This window comes from Schistocerca serialis, chromosome 3 (genome assembly GCF_023864345.2).
Source record: "Schistocerca serialis cubense isolate TAMUIC-IGC-003099 chromosome 3, iqSchSeri2.2, whole genome shotgun sequence".
In the NCBI taxonomy this organism is placed as follows: Eukaryota; Metazoa; Arthropoda; class Insecta; order Orthoptera; family Acrididae; genus Schistocerca; species Schistocerca serialis.
Genome location: NC_064640.1, coordinates 557721275 through 557743730, shown reverse-complemented (window position 1 = coordinate 557743730; position 22456 = coordinate 557721275). Strand labels below are relative to the sequence as shown.

The following is a 22456-nucleotide window of genomic DNA, read 5'->3' as shown; positions in this document are numbered from 1 at the left end:
GATGTGTATATCTGCCGATACCGGGCATGTACAACGTCTGGCCTGTACTGGAATATACATAATGTATGTACGAATACAGATCGTAGACACATTGTTGACGACATATGGATGTTTGGGTCGTGCTATGAGTCGTGCACGGATAGCCAAATTGTAAGACGACCGCTCGCGATAAGCTGGAAATCCGGGTTCGAGTCCCGGTGCGGCACAAATTTTCATAGTCCTCATTCCAGTCTATAGCTGATGGTTGTTATTATTCGCAATTTCGGAAATGTACACGTGTCATTTGTGGACGTCCATGGCGCTTTTGAAAAATGGTAGTGCTATACTGCCGCATGAGAGGTTGCGATGTGCCAGGTGTACAGTAGGGCGATCCTCCTAGTAATGATCAGAAGTGGTCGATCAGAACTTTGAGGACGCAGGACGTCTGTGATGTGCCGCTGTGCCGTCATAATTCCCTCAAACACTACCGGCCATGATCTCCAATCGTAACCCAGATTATGATGCCTCTGAAAAACATTGTAAGACTATGACCTCTTCGCAGGTCGTCGTCATACGCGCTGACGATAATCATCGCTCACAGTGATCACTCAGCATCTGACACTCGTTATACAAATACCCTACCATGCCTGGTAACAACACCTAACACGAAAACATTAAGTACTCTCTGTCGCCAGTATAAGATAGCAACCTCAGTTTCAGTAAGTTATGGATTGTTTGTGAAACAAATGTAAGAAAAGTCTTGCTGGGGATACAATGCCCCATGACTGACCAACTGTAAGAGCTGTTTTGCAGTTCAGAGAGTAAGATTTTTGAACTTTCAGATTCTGTCACTTCCTTGCCGAGCTCTTGAGGGTGAAGACGTTCGGTCTGGCTGGTGTTCCCAGTGTGTATTAAGGGATCTATCGTAACTGGGGTTCCAAGATAATACTACCATCATAATTTACATGTACGTCTCCATATCTGAGCGGTCAACGCGCCAGACTGACGTGTGGAAGACTCAGGTTCAGTTACCGATGCTGCTAGATATTTTTCTTTTTGTAGATGACTGAAATGGAGTACTCTCAGCCTACTTAAATGGAAAGTAGCGGCTCTAAAGTCTGGAAAGCTACTAACGGCAAGGAGAGCGGTGTTCTGACTCTATGTCTCTCTGTACCATATCCAACGACGCCAATTGGCAGATGAAGATACATCGGCTGCTCAGCAACACCTGGTTCTCTGAACGTGATTGCGTACATACATTTTCAAGTTAATTTATAACACCACTCACATGTTTTTGGTACAACTGACTTTACAATCTATAAACTGTCTTTTTTTAGGCAAGTATTATTCTTACCTGAACTGTAAAGTGATGGAGAAACCTGAGGTTGTGATAAACACACTCAGCTGCCGTCATAGCCTCTCTAGCCTGTGTAGCCAACTTCTTTGTAATGGGCATTTTTGAAACGGGCTGATGCTGCTTTGGTACACTGTCTAGCCTCAACCGCAGATAGTAGATAGTTTCGTACTGCTGATAGAACCTCCTTTTCAGTTCTTCTATCTTGCTGAGGCCATCCTTCAGTCTGTAAAATTAGATACGTTTAGCATTCATCACTGTTAAGCTAAATGGCGATTTAGAACATCAGGAAAAAGAAATGACATAGTACTTCCTCCAGTGACGACGGAATTGCAGATACTGACGTTTTATGTAGGTATGATACTCATCCGGTCGCTTGTTGAACTTAATACGATTTATGGCGCTATTAACTAGTTCTCGAGCCACTGCAACCTCATCGTCAGATGAAGCTATTACAGGAATGTTATTATCTGAACTATGGGCGCTATTCAAGTGTATGGTAGAGGTATTACATACAATGTAATGGGGTTACTAAAATTTCTGACATCGATACTCATCGGCGAAAGACGCAGGAACCTAATCTCAAATAATGTTCATCCACTTGTTCACTTGAAGTATCTTACAGGCTATTGCCGCAACACAACAGACAGTCTTTTAACTCAGACCCTAATTTTAGAACTAAATGACTGTAACGCACTGTTTAACATTTGTTATTTAAATATATAAAATTTTAGTACACAGTTTATGTGTTAATAAACTGATGAAGTTAAAAAATTAACGAACCGGTATCATTAAGGTATTCAATATGATTTGTTAACATCATTATGAACAACTATACTTTTTTTTAAAGAAAATGTTGGGATTCATGTCCACCCAAAAATCGGTATTTCAGTTTAAAATAACATACTGTAATTATAAGCAAGCATGTTTGTTAGGCAAATGAAAGTTATCAGATGGACTATAACAACCAAGAATATTTTAATTATACTTACCTCAAATACAGTACTTTCCCAAACAATGAGCCCTAAAATGAAAGTTTCAAATAATCTTATTGGTTACTGCATATGCGCCTACATTTAATACTGATGAAGCTACTTATAACATCAAGGGACCGATGACCGTAGCAGTCTGGTCCCTTTAATCCCACAAACCAACCCAACTTACTTATAACATCTCCATAGCTTAGTTGGCTTAAAATATAACTATCGATTCTAAGCGAAGAAACAACATTGAGTCTATCTTCTGACATGGAGATTCGAAGTCTGTTTGTGATCAACTTTAATTCTGAAAATGGCTATTGACTGCTGTTTTTGACCTATGTCGCAGGCAAATTCTTAAAGCGGCTTCGATATTAGAGAAACAACATTAGACTTTTTCTTGTTGAGGAAGGGTTTGTACATCCACCTCTACTGACTAATTAGTTTTTCATTTTCCTCGTCGTATTTTTGAAATTTGTGGTAGAAAACCTTGAACTAAGTAAGTTATTTTCTATTTTATCGTCTAAGAAATTAATGCATTGTTATACATCTAGACTAAAATGTGAGCTACTGCAATGATTTCTTCGTTGTAGAGAAACCAAATATGGAAATCAAGTAGTTTGTATGCCCCAAGCCATTGTCACAGTGTAGGTGTAAACCGTTCTATGGCAGGAAGGAATGTCTTGGTTTGTAATTTTTCTTGTAAAGTCACTTCGAGTTCCAAGTACTCCGACACAAACATGAGCTGATAAACACACGTTTGTTTTGCACTTGCGTTGTGTTTCACTTTTCTACTAAGCCCAATGAGCTAACTCAGTAACTTTCACATCATGTAATTCAAAGTTATCCCTTTTTGATTCTAGGAGCCTTGTTATGGATGCCAGTGCTAAAGCAGCCGTGATCACGTCCAGTCGAGTATTCTGCAGAGTTTCACTAGTTTGTTTAATAGTCCCAAGATATCACCCCAATATTCCAAACAAAGCCACGTTTTCATTTTCGACATGTGGATAACAGTGAATCAGTGGTTAATACTTCCAACTGGTGCTAGAACACAGCAAACATGATCAGTATAACATCTCTGATACTTCGTTGCGCAAACTTAGAGAGGTAACACATGATTTCTCTAACTCTTCTATGTCGTCTAAAATTACAAAAAATGCGTTCTTTATTTCCCTATAGGCACGAGAATTGGTTTTTCAGTTCCTGCTTTTTCAAGCAATAGGTTAGAACTTTGTACCTGTTAGTTGAGGCTGTGATAAGTACATAAATTTCTTCCAAAAAGTCAAAAAACCTCATGGTACTTAGGCAGCACCTTGCTGCTGCGTGCACTACAAGGCTGAGTGAATCCCCAACGTAAGGCCCTCATATTGCCAAAATATTTTCTGCAGGAAATCTACTTCGCGCGAGTTGGAACTCATTTCATATCACAAAAATTCCGTTAGCCGTTCTCTCAAAAGTATTAGCAATTTTGCCTACTGCAGGGCCACGTGTCGGACATGGCGCCACTGGGGAGTTTGATGCGATGGAGCGCAGTGTTTCAGAGGCGAATGCTGACTTAACTCATATGAAACGTGAACTGAAAAATTCAGCGAAATAAGTCTATAAAAAATAATTACATCTACGGCTGTTATGATTACAGAAGGCCAACACCACACAATTAAGACTAAGTCTTCTTTACTTAAATTTTTGTGGTGTGGTCCTTAGACTTCAGCCTTGACACCCTGCGCTTACCTTGCCGTTGTTCCTGAATTATAACGGAATCATTTGAAATAAACTTTACAGGGGTGAGGGTACTTGTATGGCCGTTCATGTTACGTGGTGTAAATCGCAGTGAGCACATCTGAGATTCCATAAAACAGGAGCAGTCTAGTTTTGGATTGCATTGAACTGTCATCAGCCAGGGTGTTTCCTCAGTGCTTTCGGTATGCCACAAAATTCATGCGACGACGTGTTACTCCTGCGTGATACTGTATGAGTAAGTATCTCCAAGTCCATAGCTTGTGAGTTAATGCAACAACACTATAAAAATTGACAGCGAACGCTTGCAGCTATATACAGTAGAAACCCTATGGTGGATCAATATATTGATATTTATAACTGGTTATATAGAATGTGAAGTATCGACAGACGACGCTTCACACTTATACTTAGAGAAGGTGTAACTGTTGTGATTCGTGGCCAAGAGAAATGTTTTGAAAATTTAAGTAAAGTTGTCCGATAAGGCGTCAAGGGGCCAAAAACGAACGCCTTAGTTACTGTAGCATCGTGAAAGGCAGGGATGGGCGAGGGCCCCACCAACAAGCAAGAAGTCTGTCATTGGTAGCGAGCTAGCGAACGAGTTTCAAAGAGAATGTTTCTAAAGTAGCTAATAAACCTTGGAATGTTTAATTTAACACTGACAAAGAGGGGAAGGGTACACACGAATCTAAAATACTAACTATATTATTTTCTAAACCACGCGAAAGGTTAAATGTAGTAAAGAAACAGGAAGCCGAAAAAACTGACCAATGGGTGGTCCGCTGGTGCGAGAAGGCTTGGAGAAAGCGACGCTACGAAACAGCTGGGGAGACGCAGATGGACTGTTGACAGTGACATTTGCATGTCATGCCATCGTCAGCCACCACCAACGGCGAAACGTTGGCTACAGGTTTGGAGGCTCTGGCCAGAAACACGAGAGAAATCGGATTGTAGCATACAGTCTGCACAGGGAAGAGTCCCATCCACAAAACTGTCAGCAAGTTATTATAATATAACTTGCTGTCGCTGAGGAAAGGGCAGTAACTTCACAGAACTACTGGGAAATCATCTAATAGTGGCCATTAACGGTTTAACACTTTGGTTCAGAATTGTTTTACCAATTAATAAGGAATATAGTGTTCAGAAATGGTTTCTTGGACTGCTGACTTTTCTTTCACTGAATCTTTAAATTTAGCTGACACTGATATTAAATACCTATTTATGGAACTTTGCTTGGGGCATAAGATTTGGCCAGGTATGACGCAGCCTGATATTGCTGCAATGACAGCTGCATCGTCAAGCTGGCGAAAGGTGAGTAGACCTTACTTATAACTGCAGTCACGTTCTTGGAAGATTTCGTTACTGATGTGGCTTGTTTCTGGAGTCGTCGTTAAGCTGATTAGTCTTATCCTCATCATTAATAGTAGTGTAAAATCCAGTAGAATTTATTAGTAGTTTTGCTTCTTCGAGTATAAGTCGGGATGACTTCTTCTTTGGAGCAAGTTTGGTATTCCTGCGTTGATATTTTCTCAGTTGTGCACAGTATTATCGTTGAGAGTGAGAAGCGGCTGTACATAAGAAGTTGTTTTTCGAATGTTAGCAGTGACAGCGATGAAGAGTTCTGACGCCGTTAAGAGAGTGAGACTGGCTTGGTCGATCGGCTATTGGCGGGCCATGGGGTAACTTTCTCTTCTTTTTTGCGGGCTTTACGATGCTGAGTAGACGGGCCAGGCACACAACCATTTTTGGAGACTGCTGCTGAGAGTCGCAAAATAGGTGACGAACGTGCTAGAGTAAGTAAATGAAAGGGGGTTGAAACGTAACAAGAATTTGGGGTAAAGAACAATTTCCTTCAGGAAAGCTGATAGGATTCTGGTTGGTACGTCACCAAGACTTTAAAACGAGTCAGTGGATAAATATACAACGTTCCAGTGGATAGAGTGGTGAAACTCTAGCTTAAATAACAGAATGATGAAGTTTGATCGCAACAAAAGAAAGCCGGGAGATCAGTCACAAAGAGTGAACTTCATATTACATATTATGTAACTTCCATGTTACAGACATTCTGTACAAATGAAGTTGTATGTTGGTTGACGTTAAAATACTTTCTAATTATTCCCACACAGCTTAATTATTTTTAATAGACTTCTTGGACAACTTTTTAGGAAAGCTACCTTCATATATTGACACAAATTTGCTGTGGAATGTACTGAATTTCGTATTAGCATTTCATTCCATACTGGCTTGATCCCATTCCACCTATTTTAACTTGTTCTTAAAACACTGTACCTTGTTCTCATTAATAAGTCACTGTATGAACTTGCCTCAGAGATGTGAGGAGTTACATTGTTTATTTACGTTAATTGTCCATCATGATCAAATAGTCCATTTACAGTCTGGTACAAATTAATTGTTTCATCTAGAGCACTGTCTACAAAAATGTTATCAACTAGGGTCCTGCTATATTGCTGCACATGAGTTGGAAATGATCAGTTTCTCTTGTCAGAATCTTTTAAGAAATCTACCTTGAAATTTCTATACATACCAAATATTTCTTCTTATCTGACAGGGACCTCAACAATTAATCTACATTTCTCACATGCAACTGCCAACGTCCTTGCCACATAGAATACAACGGTTTTTCCTCGATCACTCAACCTACATTGAACCCAGTTGGTATTTAGATAGCTGACCACGTGCGTATGATGGGTGAAGTTGTTAGGTGGCCGTTTTAATCAAACTGTCCCGTAACTTGTTAAAAACCTGTAAGGGATAATCAAGTTAAATTGGAATAAATTAATCCCCACCAGGTAATAAAATCTGAATTAGTACTACTGCTTTCCAACACATGACCAATTGGATTTTGATTTCATACATTAACTTACATGCATAGCTATATAAAAGGCCACTGGAAAATCAAAATCAATGCTTGTAAGAAGGTCTAGGTCTTGAAACTCCCAGGGAGTCTACCCCCTTCGCCATTCGCAGAACCATCCGTTTGCCTCCCTGTGTGAAGAAAGACAAGAGACAGCTCTGAAAATGGTCAGAGTGGTGTTTTGTTTAGTTGGGAGAGAGAGAGGGAGAGAGAGAGTAGCCCCGAAGACAATGCGGAGCACATAATACATCACGGGAATGTGCAGGACAACAGCGTTTGTTTTTAACAGGCCATGTCCACAGGATGCATGTCGCCTAACGCCCAGGGACGTGGAAAAACTGCTTTTGTAGGAGCACTCAGCGGGAATTCCGTTAACATAGCATCTTAGAAAGTGGAACGGGAACAGAAAGTTGGGAGTTCCCTGTGGCGCATGAGACGCCGACACATAACCGGGCCACGCCAAACTACGTAAATGAATGTTTAAAGAAACGTAAAGGCAGCTCCTATTAGTTCACATGAACAATCAAGGAGAGGGAGAAGAGAGTGCAACTGTGCTTGCAGAGATGTAACCGTATTGGTCGGTGCACGAAGGAAGGCAGAGAGAGCGAGTAAAACACATATTTTTGGAGCTGCAAGAATAACAAGTTTTTTAACTGGTTAACCATGTGGAATACGAGTAAGGAAGGGAGGCCAGCGTCTTGTAAGGCATCTTACTGGTCGGCACTCACAACAATCAGTATTCTACCAATCAGAATTACACAATACTGAAAAACACAGAACTTAAAAGTTCTTTTTCGTTGGAAACAGTCTGTAGATCGTCACTTCACTTCCAAACTCACTTCTATGCTGCCTCTATGCCAGACCTCCTCTCCGCACATTCGAGGTGAGAGGATCTCACCGGGCTGCGGTTGTATTTAGACTTTGACAGAGACGAGTTATTGGAAAGGAGACAATGACTCATGTTTCAGCCACAGCAGCCGTCACTTGCAGACTCTAAATATGCTGAGGCCAGTCGCCACAGCGAAGCAAATTCCTGTGTATATCTTTGCTTGAAAGTTGTTGTGAGTGGAAGAGGCTATGTTTTAGTGCAGTCTGGGGTGTAATTTCATATGTCAAACACGGCTGCTATGCATTTGTCTATTTCCTCATAAGATGTAATTGTTCCTTACATTTTCCGTTTTTGACGATCATTTTATAGGACTGATGTGAGCACAGCATAATTTCTGAACCGCAATCGAATGTAAACAGTGGGCGCTATAGACCTCCGGAACCTACGAGTATATAGTCATGTATGACAAATAATCTATGTTTTTTTCTCTTTGGTGTAGACGATAGAATTTTGCCTCCATAGTGACTGGAATAGAAAAATTGCAGGGTGAATGTATGTCAGGTTTGGAAATATATTTCTTGCAGTGGGGTATTAACAGCATTGCATTCCACGGCTAATATATCGTAAACCACACTGCTTTAACATTATACCATGTTTAAGTGCAGAATTATGTAGCCTTGGGAGTGTGTGTTTGTGTTCTATGATCATTTCTCCCTTTCCAGTACGTTCTTGGTGTGGACTCCAAACACTAGAACAGTACTCCCGAATTGGTAGCATAAGTGATTTACGTAAAATGTTTCAAACTTCTTCTGTCTGGAGCTCCATCATGCATAAGCCATAAGTTTCTTCTTCTTAACCGTCTGTTATTATATCACCACAACACTCTCAAATGAATCAGGCTCGTATCCACAGTCTTTACAGAACAGCAGTCCCGGCACTAGAATGAGAATGCCAGTCTATGTGATTAGCGTCAGTCGGTTGTACAAGTTTGGAACACGTGTCATGCTCTTTCCGGAAGCAAAATATCGAAGTGTATTGATTATGTGGAACTCAGCTCATTCTGTTCCTTCGTGAGACGTCAAATGTAGCGGGTTGGCTCTGAGCACTATGCGACTTAACTTCTGAGGTCATCAGTCGCCTAGAACTAAGAACCAATTAAACCTAACTAACCTTAGGACATCACACACATCCATGCCCGAGGCCGGATTCGAACCGGCGACCGTAGGTCGCTCGGTTCCAGACTGTAGCGCCTAGAACCGCACCGCCACTCCGGCCGGCAAATGTAGCGGGTATAGTGCCCTCCTACTTCATGTCATTTCCAAATTAAATCGTAGACAATGTCGCAGGGAGGCTTGGTTAAAGACGTAGGAATAGTTACAAGATACATAGAGGCACCATCTAGAGTTTAGCTCAGGATACTTAGCCGATAGGTTCAACAAAGAGGCAGTTCGTTTTAAAATAGAGGGTAGAGTGCTGCCACATGTATATAGTACTCGCAAACTAATGGAGGGCTAGGTTTAGCAATGTACAGAAATTGAGAACCACGCTGCAATGTTATTGGCTGATAGCATTGTAAGATCGATGATATGACATATCTTGTTGACATGACAGCTCGTCGAGAGCAGTGGTGTGGAACTCGAGTAATCTAATAAAATGCGTCGAAATTACGGAAAACGAGATAAAATTATGAAAATTGATGGAAAATACGTTAAAGTGAGGAAAATACGACAAAAATGATTGTTATAGGGCTCTGGCATCGGCAGTTTGCTCATGAATTATCGACATCGTAGACTGGGTTCGTGGTCTTACTCAGCGGGATGTTACGGTATAACGAGAGGAAGGGGATGTGAATTATAGCTTGCTGTCGGGTCTAATAGTGACTATGTTTTTTTCCGACTTGGGAATAGAGAGCGAGAAAGCCGCTGTTCTGTATTGATATTTGTGAGTCTGAAATTTATGTAATATCCACATGCATGACAATTTGTTTACAAGACTGCCACAGACACTAATTTTGAGTTCTCTGATGCTAGAAGAGTGGACGGACTGAGGGAGGCTGCTGGAAGCGGCCGGCGGCAGCGTGGGTAGTGCAGAGTGACCGCCCGAGGCGACCACTACGGCCGTTTGTCAAGGCACTCATCCCGCTCGCGAGTGCAGTCCCTAGAGCTGCATTTTCCCACCGCGAAACATAGCCAAGGGCCGTAGCATGCTTCTTGTGGAGAGCTGTTCGTGACGAATGGTCGAGTAGTTCGGTATTGTTACAAGGAAAAGCATTTCCTAGAAATACCTTTAATTTCTGCAGACCTGAAATAGTGTGTCATTGTCAACCCAACACCGACAAAAGCAGAGCACTGCTAGCAGATGGATCTCTTTGAGTACTATCACCGATAGGTTAGAACATGCATGGAAAAGCAGTATCCCTACCTGTGGAGGAAGGAAAGGGAGGGAGGGGAGGAGATAGGAGGGTAGGTAAGGCTGGTCCTAAGTTACTTAGTCTGTATAAACACATCGAGGTGAAGACACACGCACTGTTTTGGTGGAAGTTTTTCTTCTTCGATAGTTGTGTGATGCTATTACATTCTTTCGTTTTCCTGTAGAACCAAGGCCGAGATGCATTCGTAGCATAAGATAGTCATTGCTATTGGTTTTTTTGTGTTTTTTTTATTTTTAATAGTTGCTCACTTTTAGGGTGATTATATCCCTCTCCTCCTACGACACACTTGTACCATTCACATTTGACCACAGCTGTGGTATCATCTTCATTTCCTCACATGTCTCTTCCCTCCCCCCCCCCCCCCCCCCACCGCCACTCACACCCCACCCTTTCTGCTCACACCATAGAGCCCGCATCCAGGTTGGAAGGGGGCCATCTCTCACGTTAAAATAGAGGGACATTCGCAATGTATTGACAAAATATGTTTCCGTGAGAAAGTCAGGTACCTAAGTGTCTGACTGGACTGGAAAAGGACTTGAGGGATCACCTACAATACGTCGCCAACCGAGCAAACACGATGCTCATAGAACTCTATTCAACGCTTAACAGGCAAAACACACTAAATACACTACTGGCCATTAAAATTTCTACACCACGAAGATGACGTGCTACAGACGCGAAATTTAACGGACAGGAAGAAGATGCTGTGATATGCAAATGATTAGCATTTCAGAGCATTCACACAAGGTTGGCGCCGGTGGCGACACCTACAACGTGCTGACATGAGGAAAGTTTCCAACCGATTTCTCATACACAAACAGCAGTTGACCGGCGTTGTCTGGTGAAACGTTGTTGCCATGCCTCGTGTAAGGAGGAGAAATGCGTACCACCACGTTTCCGACTTTGATAAAGGTCGGATTGTAGCCTATCGCGATTGCGGTTTATTTTATCGCGACATTGCTGCTCGCGTTGGTCGAGATCCAATGACTGTTAGCAGAATATGGAATCGGTGAGTTCAGGAGGGTAATACGGAACGCCGTGCTGGATCCCAACGGCCTCGTATCACTAGCATTCGAGATGATAGGCATCTTATCCGCATGGCTGTAACGGATCGTGCAGCCTCGTCTCGATCCTTGAGTCAACACATGGGGACGTTTGAAAGACAACAACCATCTGCACGAACAGCTCGACGACGTCTGCAGCAGCATGGACTATCAGCTCGGAGACCATGGCTGCGGTTACCCTTGACGCTGCCTCACAGACAGGAGCGCCTGCGATGGTGTACTCAACGACGAACCTGGGTGCACGAATGGCAAAACGTCAGTTTTTTGGATGAATCCAGGTTCTGTTTACAGCATCATGATGGTCGCATGCGTGTTTGGCGACATCGCGGTGAATGCACATTGGAAGCGTGTATTCGTCATCGCCATACTGGCGTATCACCCGGCCTGATGGTATGGTGTGCCATTGGTTACACGTCTCTGTTACCTCTTCTTCACATTGACGGCTCTTTGAACAGTGGACACTATATTTCAGATGTGTTACGACCCGTGGCTCTACCCTTCATTCGATCCCTGCGAAACCCTACATTTGAGCAGGATAATGCACGACCGCGTGTTGCAGGTCCTGTACAGGCCTTTCTGGATACAGAAAATGTTCTACTGCTGCTCTGGCCAGCACATTCTCCAAATCTCTCAGCAATTGAAAACTTCTGGTCAATGGTGGCCAAGCAACTGGCTCGTCACAATACGCCAGTCACTACTCTTGATGAACTGTGGTATCGTGTTGAAGCTGCGTGGGCAGCTGTACCTGTACACGCCATCCATTCTCTTTTTGACTCAATGCCCAGGCGTATCAAGGCCGTTATTACGGCCAGAGGAGATTGTTCTGGGTACTGATATCTCAGGATCTATGCACCCAAATTGCGTGAAAATGTAAACACATGTCACTTCTTGTATAATATATTTGTCCAATGAGTACGCGTTTATCATCTGCATTTCTTCTTGGTGTAGGAATTTTAATGGCCAGTAGTGTAGATGGGTAGCTAGGTCCATGTATATGACTCTTATTAAACCACTTATGACTTACTCATATAGATCCTCAATCTGAACGAGCAAGGTGACACGGAGATTAGCACACTGGGTAAGCATTTGGGAGGACAATGGTTCAAACCCACATTCAGCCATGCTGATTTAGGCTTTCCGTGATTTCCCTAAATCGCTTTAGGCAAATGCTGCGATGGTTCCTTTGAAAGGGCACAGCTGACTTCCTTCTCCATCCTTCCCTAATCCGAAGGGACCGATGACCTCACTGTCTGGTCCCCTCCCCCAAATCAGCCAACTAACCAATCCTCACTCTGGAGATATGCAGTGAAAACATTTTTGCGGCACATGCAAGTCATGCAGGACAAGGTACTATGAATCGTAAGCAGCGCTGCACAGTACACAAGCACTGTTCACATGCACAATGAATTTCGCCCTCAGTGCTACATGGAATTGGAGACATTCGATTAGATCACAACTATGGGTGGAAGTATGAGAAACGAAAAACATTCTTTCATAGGGAAAATGGATCACCTATGGAAGGCTGAAATATGCAACGTCTGAAAAAAAAAGTGAAGGCCTCAGAAGACATGGTCGGATTTCAATATATCTTCGGATGTGTGAACACCATTGGAGGGTATGTAAATGGTTAGAATTGCCATTCTCTGTGACAGGTTGTTCGCGTTTAGTCTTGTTATCAGGCCTGGTAGAGTATATAACGGACGTGAACAGCGTTAGATGTTGAGTGATTACTGTGAAGGACACGTAGATACTGCATAATCATGTGAGCTGGCGTTATCTGCACCTGACAGAATTTGAGAGTGGCCTCCATTTGGTCAGCTGGTCGAATCTGCAATATCCAGTTTTAAGGGGAATCCAGATCTGACAGTTGTCCGATGTTGGACTGTATGGGCACGTGAGAGTCGGTATACTCATTGTCTAGGTCCTGGTCGAACACGTTTGACCATCATCTACATGCACATATACATCTGTACACCACAAGGAAGGGTCGCTGTATTGTGCAAGAAGCATATCTCAGCTGCTTCACACTTGCAGCTGCAATCCGAGATCATGTAAAGGTATGCCTCCAACATTCTGTGACATCCTGCACCATTGGTCAGAGACTAGCAGCAGCCAGACTTAGGAATTACTGTCCCATGCGAAGACTGTCTTTGACAGCACTACACAAACGGCTGTGTTTGGAGTGGTGCTATGCTTGGGAAGCATGGAATGCTGATGAATAACGTCGCACTGTGTTCAGCGATGACTCACAGTTTTGCACTAACCTGGTGACCACATTGACGAGTATGCTGGTGACCTGGTGAGGGGCCTCGTTCTTCCAAAGTTTTAGAGGTGCACAGTGGTGTGACTCCTGGAATAATGGTGTGGGGGTCATTGCATATGACTTCAGCTCATGCCTGGTAGCGACTGAATAAACTTTGATGGCACAATGCTATCTCTTGGTCATCTTCGTGTGTAACCTCGTATGTGTCAGTAACGTGATGCCATTCTTCAAGAGCACAATGCTCGTCCACCGATGCGATAATTTACGCTGAGCGGCCGATATTTGTAATGCAACTGATCTCTCTGGTGAGGACTTTGACATTTTACAATGCAGAGACAGCTACGGATGGCGCAGGAGACGTTGACCGTGCCCAGCAACAACTGTAACTTACCCACTACTAACAATCCTTGTACCTTTGCATGAACATCGCTGGTGGTATCCTAATCCACCATAAGCCCTACCATCCGCCTACAGGCCTAAACCGTCGCAGAGGGTTTTTTGCAAAGGCGTGCTGTGCCACTATTTCCGTCTGCCCTATACTGCTAGCCTTCAAAGGTTTCTTTTTAATATATATCACATTGAACCATACTAATGAGTGATCGCATCCAGTAATGTGGGCTACATCTCAGACCTGCATCCTGTGAATTCCACAACAGCAAACTGACGCTTTCGCAGAGGCGCAGTACAACTTTTTGTGGTGGTCACCAGACTTCGCCAGAAGTTGACGAAAATGACACTGATTGAGATGTTGCAGTATTCCATCACTATCACCCAACTGGAAAGCCAACAGCTTGTCATCAGTGTTACACTCAGGTAAGTCTACATTCATACAGTTACTAGGTGGTTTAGTGTGCTATGGCTTGGCTAGCATCGAGAGGCAACCAAATCGCTCCTTGGGCCGGGTTTAGTTCTCCTACCTCCATTCTCACATATCTGAGATAATTTGAAGTTTATTCCTAAATTCTGTCCGTCATTTGTGCCTATATACACGTGAACTACTGTTTTTCACAAACAGAAATCGCATACTGTTCACCTCTTTAGAAGTTTTAGTTTCAGTAAATTGTAACAAAGTCACCATAAACCGTCAACGATTTGTAATGTTTAGAAATGTTAGCAAACTCAAGTGAATGTGAACACACTTTACAAGAGTACCAAAAAGCTGTTTCACTAATCATCAAACAATACTTACATCAAGTCAGTCAGATTCGTACTCCGACCTTTCACCAACGCCTCGTTACTTTCGAGGAAGGCCGGAAGCTCCTTATTGATTGTTACCAACCCATTTCGTTTGCTGCTCAGCTTTTTATTGTTGTTGTTGTTGGTGTCATTATGAAAGAATTTAACCATCTGTTGAAAGAAGATCTCAATTAATTCTTAAATTATTTTCAAATTTGCTCTATACAAGAAATGTACAAAATAAATAATCTATTTGTGATCATCGCTGCTACATTTTCTAAAATAATAGAGCGGACAACAAAGTAAGATTATCGTGATACTGCACTGCAAAAGAAATGAGTAAAATGAACTTAAAACACATATTCTATTTAGAACTTCGTCAGAACTCTGAACTTAGCCGTTATCGACTGATACGAAAAATTCTTCTGCATCTGTTTACATACACAATACACGATAAACTTCTGGAAATTAAGGTACATATGAAACTGCTGATTCCATGGTCATAGATTACCAGCACAGAAAATCTGACAAATAAGTAAAGATAGGAAGTTACCTGATGGGAAGGAGTGTGAGATAAATGAGTTGTCCATGAGGAACAAAACAACATTTGTAACGACAGAGCCAGAAAAAATTAGAGAAAATAGCATTATGAAAGATGCACTGATAAAGAATGGAGACAATCCTGCGGGTTACTAGCCACTAGCAATAAGTAGGGGGCTGCGGTATATTCCCAGATTTCTCACTTAATAGTGGTTCCTGAAACGCAAGATACTTGACGCTTATCTTCAAGAGTCTGCCATTCATCTTTTTCAGCATTTCTATCAAACTTTTAATCAATCGTGCTGCCTTTTTTTCGTCCGTTTGATATCCTCTGGTAGTCCTCTTTGGCATGAATTCCATGAGTGTTTTTTAAGCATTCTAGATGTTGTGGGTTGGCAGGAGAGCCAACACCGTGATATTAGAGGAAGCCGAAAGGCACGCGTTTTAGCTCACGCAGGCTGGCGTGAGGTCTGGAACAGGACAAGGAAATTAGAATTTAGAAAAACGGACGTAGCTGGTGGAATAATTAACATTAATCCATTAATGGTGAACGTCGCTCGTGATTGTACATGATTCACTATCAATAGTAACTGGTAATGGCGCCTTGCTAGGTCGTAGCAAATGACGTAGCTGAAGGCTATGCTAACTATCGTCTCGACAAATGCGAGCGTATTTTGTCAGTGAACCATCGCTAGCAAAGTTGGTTGCTAGAAAGTCTCTCTATACCTGTCGTGTGGCGGCGCTCGGTATGCAATCACTGATAGTGGCGACACGCGGGTCCGACGTATACTAAAGGACCGCGGCCGATTTAAAGGCTACCACCTAGCAAGTGTGGTGTCTGGCGGTGACACCACACTAGATCTCTTTTGCGAACTAATTGTATTTTCCCAGTATACTGCCAATGAAATGAAGTCTGCCATCTGCTTTGTCTACCACGTAGCCTATGTGATCACACATATGATACTCCAACAAATTATTGCAACTAAGTATTTGTGTGATTTGACTAACACCAACTTCGACTTATTGAAATTACAAGCATAGGATACTACGTTACTGCGTTTTGTGAAGACAACAATTTTACATATCTGATCATTTAAAGCAAGTTATCATGCTTTGCACCACTTCGAAATGTTGTCAAGATCTGACTGAATACTTGTGCAGCTTTCTTTCAGATAATACTTCATTACAGATCACCGCAACAACTGCAAAATGTCTGAGGTTACTATTATCTGCCAGCTAATTAATATTCAATGAACAGTTTCCTGCAGCTCATGCAATGGTAGTTCTTCGTTTGTCGATGACTCACTAGCCCCGATGCTGTGTTCTCCCTAGCAAGAAATCCTCAGTCCTGTCACTAATTTCATTTGATACTATGCAGGGTGATTCAGCTGTCCCTACCCATGGATTTTACGCAACCCACAACGCCTTTAAACACCACGTGCAAGAGTTTCATATTCTCTTACTCGCTACACGCGATTTATCAGTCCTACAGAAAAAATGCACAGGACATTTTTGTAGGAAAGTCAATGTAGAAAAATTTGCGCATAGCGAGCGACAGAATATGAAATCTCACGTATGGTTTCTGAAGGCGTTGCGGAATGTAACTGCGCTTTCATTAATACGTACACTACCGCCCATTAAAATTGCTAAACCACGAAAATGACGTGTTACAGACGCGAAATTTAACTGACAGGAATAAGATGCTGTGATATGCAAATGATTAGCTTTTCAGAGCATTCACACAAGTTTGGCGCAGGTGGCGACACCTACAACGTGCTGACATGAGGAAAGTTTCCAACCGATTTCTCATACACAAACAGCAGTTGACCGGCGTTGCCTGGTGAAACGTTGTTGTAATGCCTCGGGTAAGGAGGAGAAATGATTACCATCACGTTTCCGACTTTGATAAAGGTCGGACTGTAGCCTATCGCGATTACGGTTTATCGATCGCGACATTGCTGCTCGAGTTGGTCGAGATCCAATGACTGTTAGCAGAATATGGAATCGGTGGGTTCAGGAGGGTAATACGGAACGCCGTGCTGGATCCCAACGGCCTCGTATCACTAGCAGTCGAAATGACAGGAATCTTACCCGTATGGCTGTAACGGATCGTGCAGCCACGTCTCGATCCCTGAGTCAACAGATGGGGACGTTTCCAAGACAACAACCATCTGCAAGAACAGTTCGACGACGTTTGCAGCAGCATGGACTATCAGCTCGGAGACCATGGCTGCGGTTACCCTTGACGCTGCATCACAGACAGGAGCGCCTGCGATGGTGTACTCCACGACGAACCTGGGTACACGAATGGCAAAACGTCATTTTATCGGATGAATCCTGGTTTTGTTTACAGCATCATGATGGTCGCATCCGTGTTTGGCAACATCGCGGTGAACGCACATTGGAAACGTGTATTCGCCATCGCCATACTCACCCGGCGTGATGGTATGGGGTGCCATTGGTTACACGTCTCGGTCACCTCTTGTTTACATTGACGGCACTTTGAACAGTGGACTCACCCGGCGTGATGGTATGGGGTGCCATTGATTACACGTCTCGGTCATCTCTTGTTTGCATTGACGGCACTTTGAACAGTGGACTCACCCGGCGTGATGGTATGGGGTGCCATTGGTTACACGTCTCGGTCATCTCTTGTTCGCATTGACAGCACTTTGAACAGTGGACGTTACAATTCAGATGTGCTGCGACCCGTGGCTCTACCCTTCATTCGATCCCTGCGAAACCCTACATTTCAGCAGGATAATGCGCGACCGCATGTTGCAGGTCCTGTACGGGCCTTTCTGGATACAGAAAATGTTCGCCTGCTGCCCTGGCCAGCACATTCTCCAGATCTCTCACCAGTTGAAAACGTCTGGTCAATGGTGGCCGAGCAACTGGCTCGTCACAAGACGCCAATCACTACTCTTGATGAACTGTGGTATCGTGTTGAAGCTGCATGGGCAGCTGTATCTGTACACGCCATCCAAGCTCTGTTTGACTCAATGCCCAGGCGTATCAAGGCCGTTATTACGGTCAGAGGTGGTTGTTCTGGGTACTGATTTCTCAGGATCTATGCATCCAAATTGCGTGAAAATGTAATCACATGTCAGTTCTAGTATAATATATTTGTCCAATGAACAGCTATTTATCATCTGCATTTCTTCTTGGTGTATCAATTTTAATGGTCAGTAGTGTATTAGTGTGTTACCGAGTTAAACGTTTTTCAGAGCCAACAACTAGTATACACACGCGATTGGCTTGATCCGTGGTTTTCAGGGCATCATTTCAGAAAAAATGCAGCATTACTCCTACACGAACTCGTCAACGCGTCCGTAAAGTGTGCATTTCGACGAATACAATGTAGAGGGTGATGGTAGAGAATGGATGCACACCTGTCATAAACAACGTGTGGAAGCAGTAAAGGGATTTTTTTTTAACCCAGAGTTCAGTTATGTCAGTGGATTATCCAACGGAACACTGAAGTGTCTAGCTTCCTATAGTTTGCATTATTCACGGATAAGGCCTCTTTCAACTGTGATGCTTTTTTTCAACTGAAGCAATAGCCATGTCTGGAACGATGAAAATGGGTACTCCACTACAGTTTCAGATCGCCAGATAAGCAGTTATTCGAAACTACACCTCTTGTCTACCAGAGGATATAGTTTCAACATGTCGGTGCACCATCCCACTTCGATACTCTCGTCCGTGAGTACCTGATCAACATAACCTCATCATTAAATTAGAAGGAGGAGGCCCTGTACCATAACCAACAGGACTGCCGAATTTCACTGACATGAACTGGTTATTATGCTGTTACATTAAATCGCTGATAAGTGAAACCCAGATAAAAACTGAAGAAATTGTTTGTAGGGTTCTAACTGTCTGTCTCATTGTACAGCAGACAAAAGGGGTATTTGAGAGAGTGTGGACATTTTTATGCGTCATTATAATGCATGCATTGAGACTGGCAGTCGTTAGTTTGAACAGCTGCGATAAGTTTGAATTATTGCTGTAAGAAAGATCTTTATGTCAATAAAAATAAATACTCTTTTTTTGGCCATTTGTTCTTCATCTTGAAGTATTTAGTTTAAGGCGCTCAGCTAATTCTATAATTTTGACCGAAAAGCTTTGATACTCCCTTATACCCATCAAGCAGATGTTCAGGCTGGCTGTTATAACTTGATTGCTCTTTTGTTAGTTACTAACATTAAAAGAAGCTCTCCAACTTCAAAATTACACAAATAACTCCACATAAAATCCACAAATCCCTAATTCCACTCCCACCTGCTGTGCTGTCTCGCTGCCATCTCCTTTGGTTTCCACGCTTCCTTGCTCACTCTCGCACCTCCACATCCCAGACAACGCCAATCGCCTGCCGTCTGCCGACTCTCACTGCCATAATCAAAGGAGTTGACCAGCAAATCACGACAGAGGAGGTTTAGTGGTAACTGAACTGAAACCCAGACACCACAGTCAGAAAAGTTCTCCACATTCACAACAAATTCCGGGTCCATGTTTGATGTCCCCACTTTCCCGAAAACCCCATCATGAATTGACCACTTCATCAAACAAGGCTCCCTCACTTTCCGCTGCAGACACTGAGTTGAACCTTCCCTCTCTCAAGCCCATGTATATCAATGCCATAATTGCCTCACTTATGATAATCATCTGACCCTAAACTGTAAAAACAACCCACCTGCCTCCACTGCAAATCACATTATCACCTAAAACAATGCCCTAACCTACAATACCCACACAAATGCAATACCTGTGATCAACACAATCGTACCTACGCCTACAAGTGTGAGGCCAAACCCCCTTCCGCCAAACCCGAACTTTTACTGTCCTCATCCGCTCCATTGACGCATTGACTCGCCGCTCCACCCAAGCAACTCCCTATATTCCTCACTCACTGCCGAATATATCATCCAGTTTGTCACCACAGTCCTACTAACCATCCATTATTTCGAGCGCCCCCATATACTCCAACAAATCCAAATGATAGCCTGTCCCATCTTTCACCTCAGCGCCACAATCGTTCTCACTTAGTTTTCATCAACCTAAATAACGTCGTAAATTATTCTCTCACTTACGCCTGCGCTGTACTCGTACTTCCAGTCTTACTGTTGCTAATCTTCGCCAGTGTACAACAAATCCTATCTTTTAACACAACCTTCGCACTTTCACCTGTAAATGCTTTCTTCTACAACCAATACCCCAAAAACCAACTCCTTAACAAACTCTGTTCCACTTTCCTTATCACGATCCCTTTCCATACTCCTTCTTTATTCGGGGCTGATCCTCAAGTTACTGAAGACCACCCCTAGGCAACTCAACAGCACTAATCACTCTCGTCAGCAACAAAACTACAACGCCTCACCAAAATCATAAATTTTACTTTCATCATTTGCTTTTTCCATTTTAAAATTTTTAAATTTCCATTGTATAGTTTTAAATCTGTAAGGCTACAAAGCAGCCACAGTGCTGCCGCCACACATCCCTCCCTCATCCCCACAACTGGAAGAATGAAATGACAGTGTTGTTCTGTTGTTCCTTATTTAGAACCTGTAAATATCTGCTAGTGAGTAGCCTTTCATCTTTAGATAGATATAACGTGCGTTTTTACATATGTGTGAAACATTTCATGCTAATAGTCGTCTCGGTGTGTGGAAATGGGTAGTAAACATAATACGTTCTAAGACGAAAAACAGCTTTAAGGACAAATACGCTTGCAAGCTGTTCCTGTTAACAGAATTTGCATTTGAGCACAAGAAGATTTTTTCCATGCATATGATGTATGTTACCTAATAACAAGCAGTATGTTTTTGCGAAGACTTCCAACATATAAGCATTACATCTTCCACCACTTTATTTTACCTTTTGTTACATGTAAACTCCATGCTAAGCTCATGCTGACTGCCACATAGTGGCACTCATACACATATTTACGCAATAAAGAATAATAAAAACTGTTGTTATTATGTTTATGGAAAGCTAAAAGTTCCCCATTGTATTTGTAAACTGTTTCGTGCAAACTAAAGGCACTAAAATTCGTGCTGCAGTCTTGTATGTTGTTGTGGACTGCAGTCCAAACATTGGTTTGATGCAGATCTCCACGTTAGTTTATCCTGTGCAAGCCTCTTAATCTCTGCAAAAAGCAGCGGCTTCAGTTTTGACTACTTGGACCACGGGAGCGGCGCAATGCCAGGCTTACACGTGGTGTAATCCAGGCTACCATTGCGATAGCCTGGCTCCCGTGCTAAGATGCGTCGACAATGTCCCAGCCTCGAGCAGCAGCCAGCGAGGCTAGTCGTGTGACAACCAGACTCACTTTAGTGCCAGGCGGAGACTTTCGTCATGACAGCTCGTTCCCTTTCAGCTTCTGCTCACTTGTTCACAGGTGCCAGGATTGCATCACTAGAAGCAGGTTTCTCTACGATTTGAAAGGCAGAGGCGCTACAATAACTACTGAAACCTACATCCATTTTCACCTGCTTTTTGTAGTTATGCCTGGTCTCCTATAACTTGTTACGCATCACATTTCCCTCTATTATCAAATTGACAATTTCTTGATACCCCGTATACGTCTTATCAACTGACCCTTTCTTTTAGTCAAGTTATGCCATAAATTTCTGTTCTCCCGAATTATGCTCAGTATCCGATCTACCCCTCTAATCTTGAGCAGTCTTCTGGGGCACCACATTTTAAAACCTTTTCTGCTCTTCTTTTCTGAATTGTTTTAGTCCACATTTTGATTCCTTAAAAAATTAAATTACAGAAAAATAGCTTCTGAAATACTTCCTAACACTTAAATTTGTACGTGCTGTTAACAAATTTCTCTTTTTCAGAAAGGTTTTTACAGTCGTTGCCAGTCTGCATTTTATGTCCAGTCTGCTTAGGACATAGTCACTTATTTCGCTGTCCAAATAGCGAAACTCGTCTGGTTCTTTTAGTGTCTCATCTCCTAATCTAACTTTCTTAACATCATTTGATTTAATTCGAGTACATTCCATGATCCTTGTTTTAGTTTTGTTGATATTCATCTTATAACTTCTTTTCAAGACTATATTAATTCCGTTCAACTGATCTTTCGACACCTTTGCCGTCTCTGACAGAATTGCGATGTCATGGGCAAACCGTAAAGTTGCAGTGTCTTCTCCCTGAACTTTATTTCCTTTTCCAAATTCCTCTTTTATACCCTTTACTGCTTGCACAGTGTACAGATTGAATA

The 22456-nt window shown here is 42.6% G+C and overlaps 1 protein-coding gene across 1 annotated transcript in view; it reads right to left on the bottom strand.

Moving 5' to 3' along the window:
• LOC126471013 (inversin-like) overlaps nt 1-22456 on the bottom strand; it is a 143878-nt gene that overhangs the window by 4965 nt on the left and 116457 nt on the right. Inside the window, exons 7-8 of the mRNA XM_050099073.1 lie at nt 14699-14856; nt 1334-1559 (exon numbers count right to left, since the gene is read on the bottom strand). Of these exons, the coding sequence (XP_049955030.1) occupies nt 1334-1559; nt 14699-14856 (384 nt within the window). The remainder of the gene's footprint in view (nt 1-1333; nt 1560-14698; nt 14857-22456) is intronic.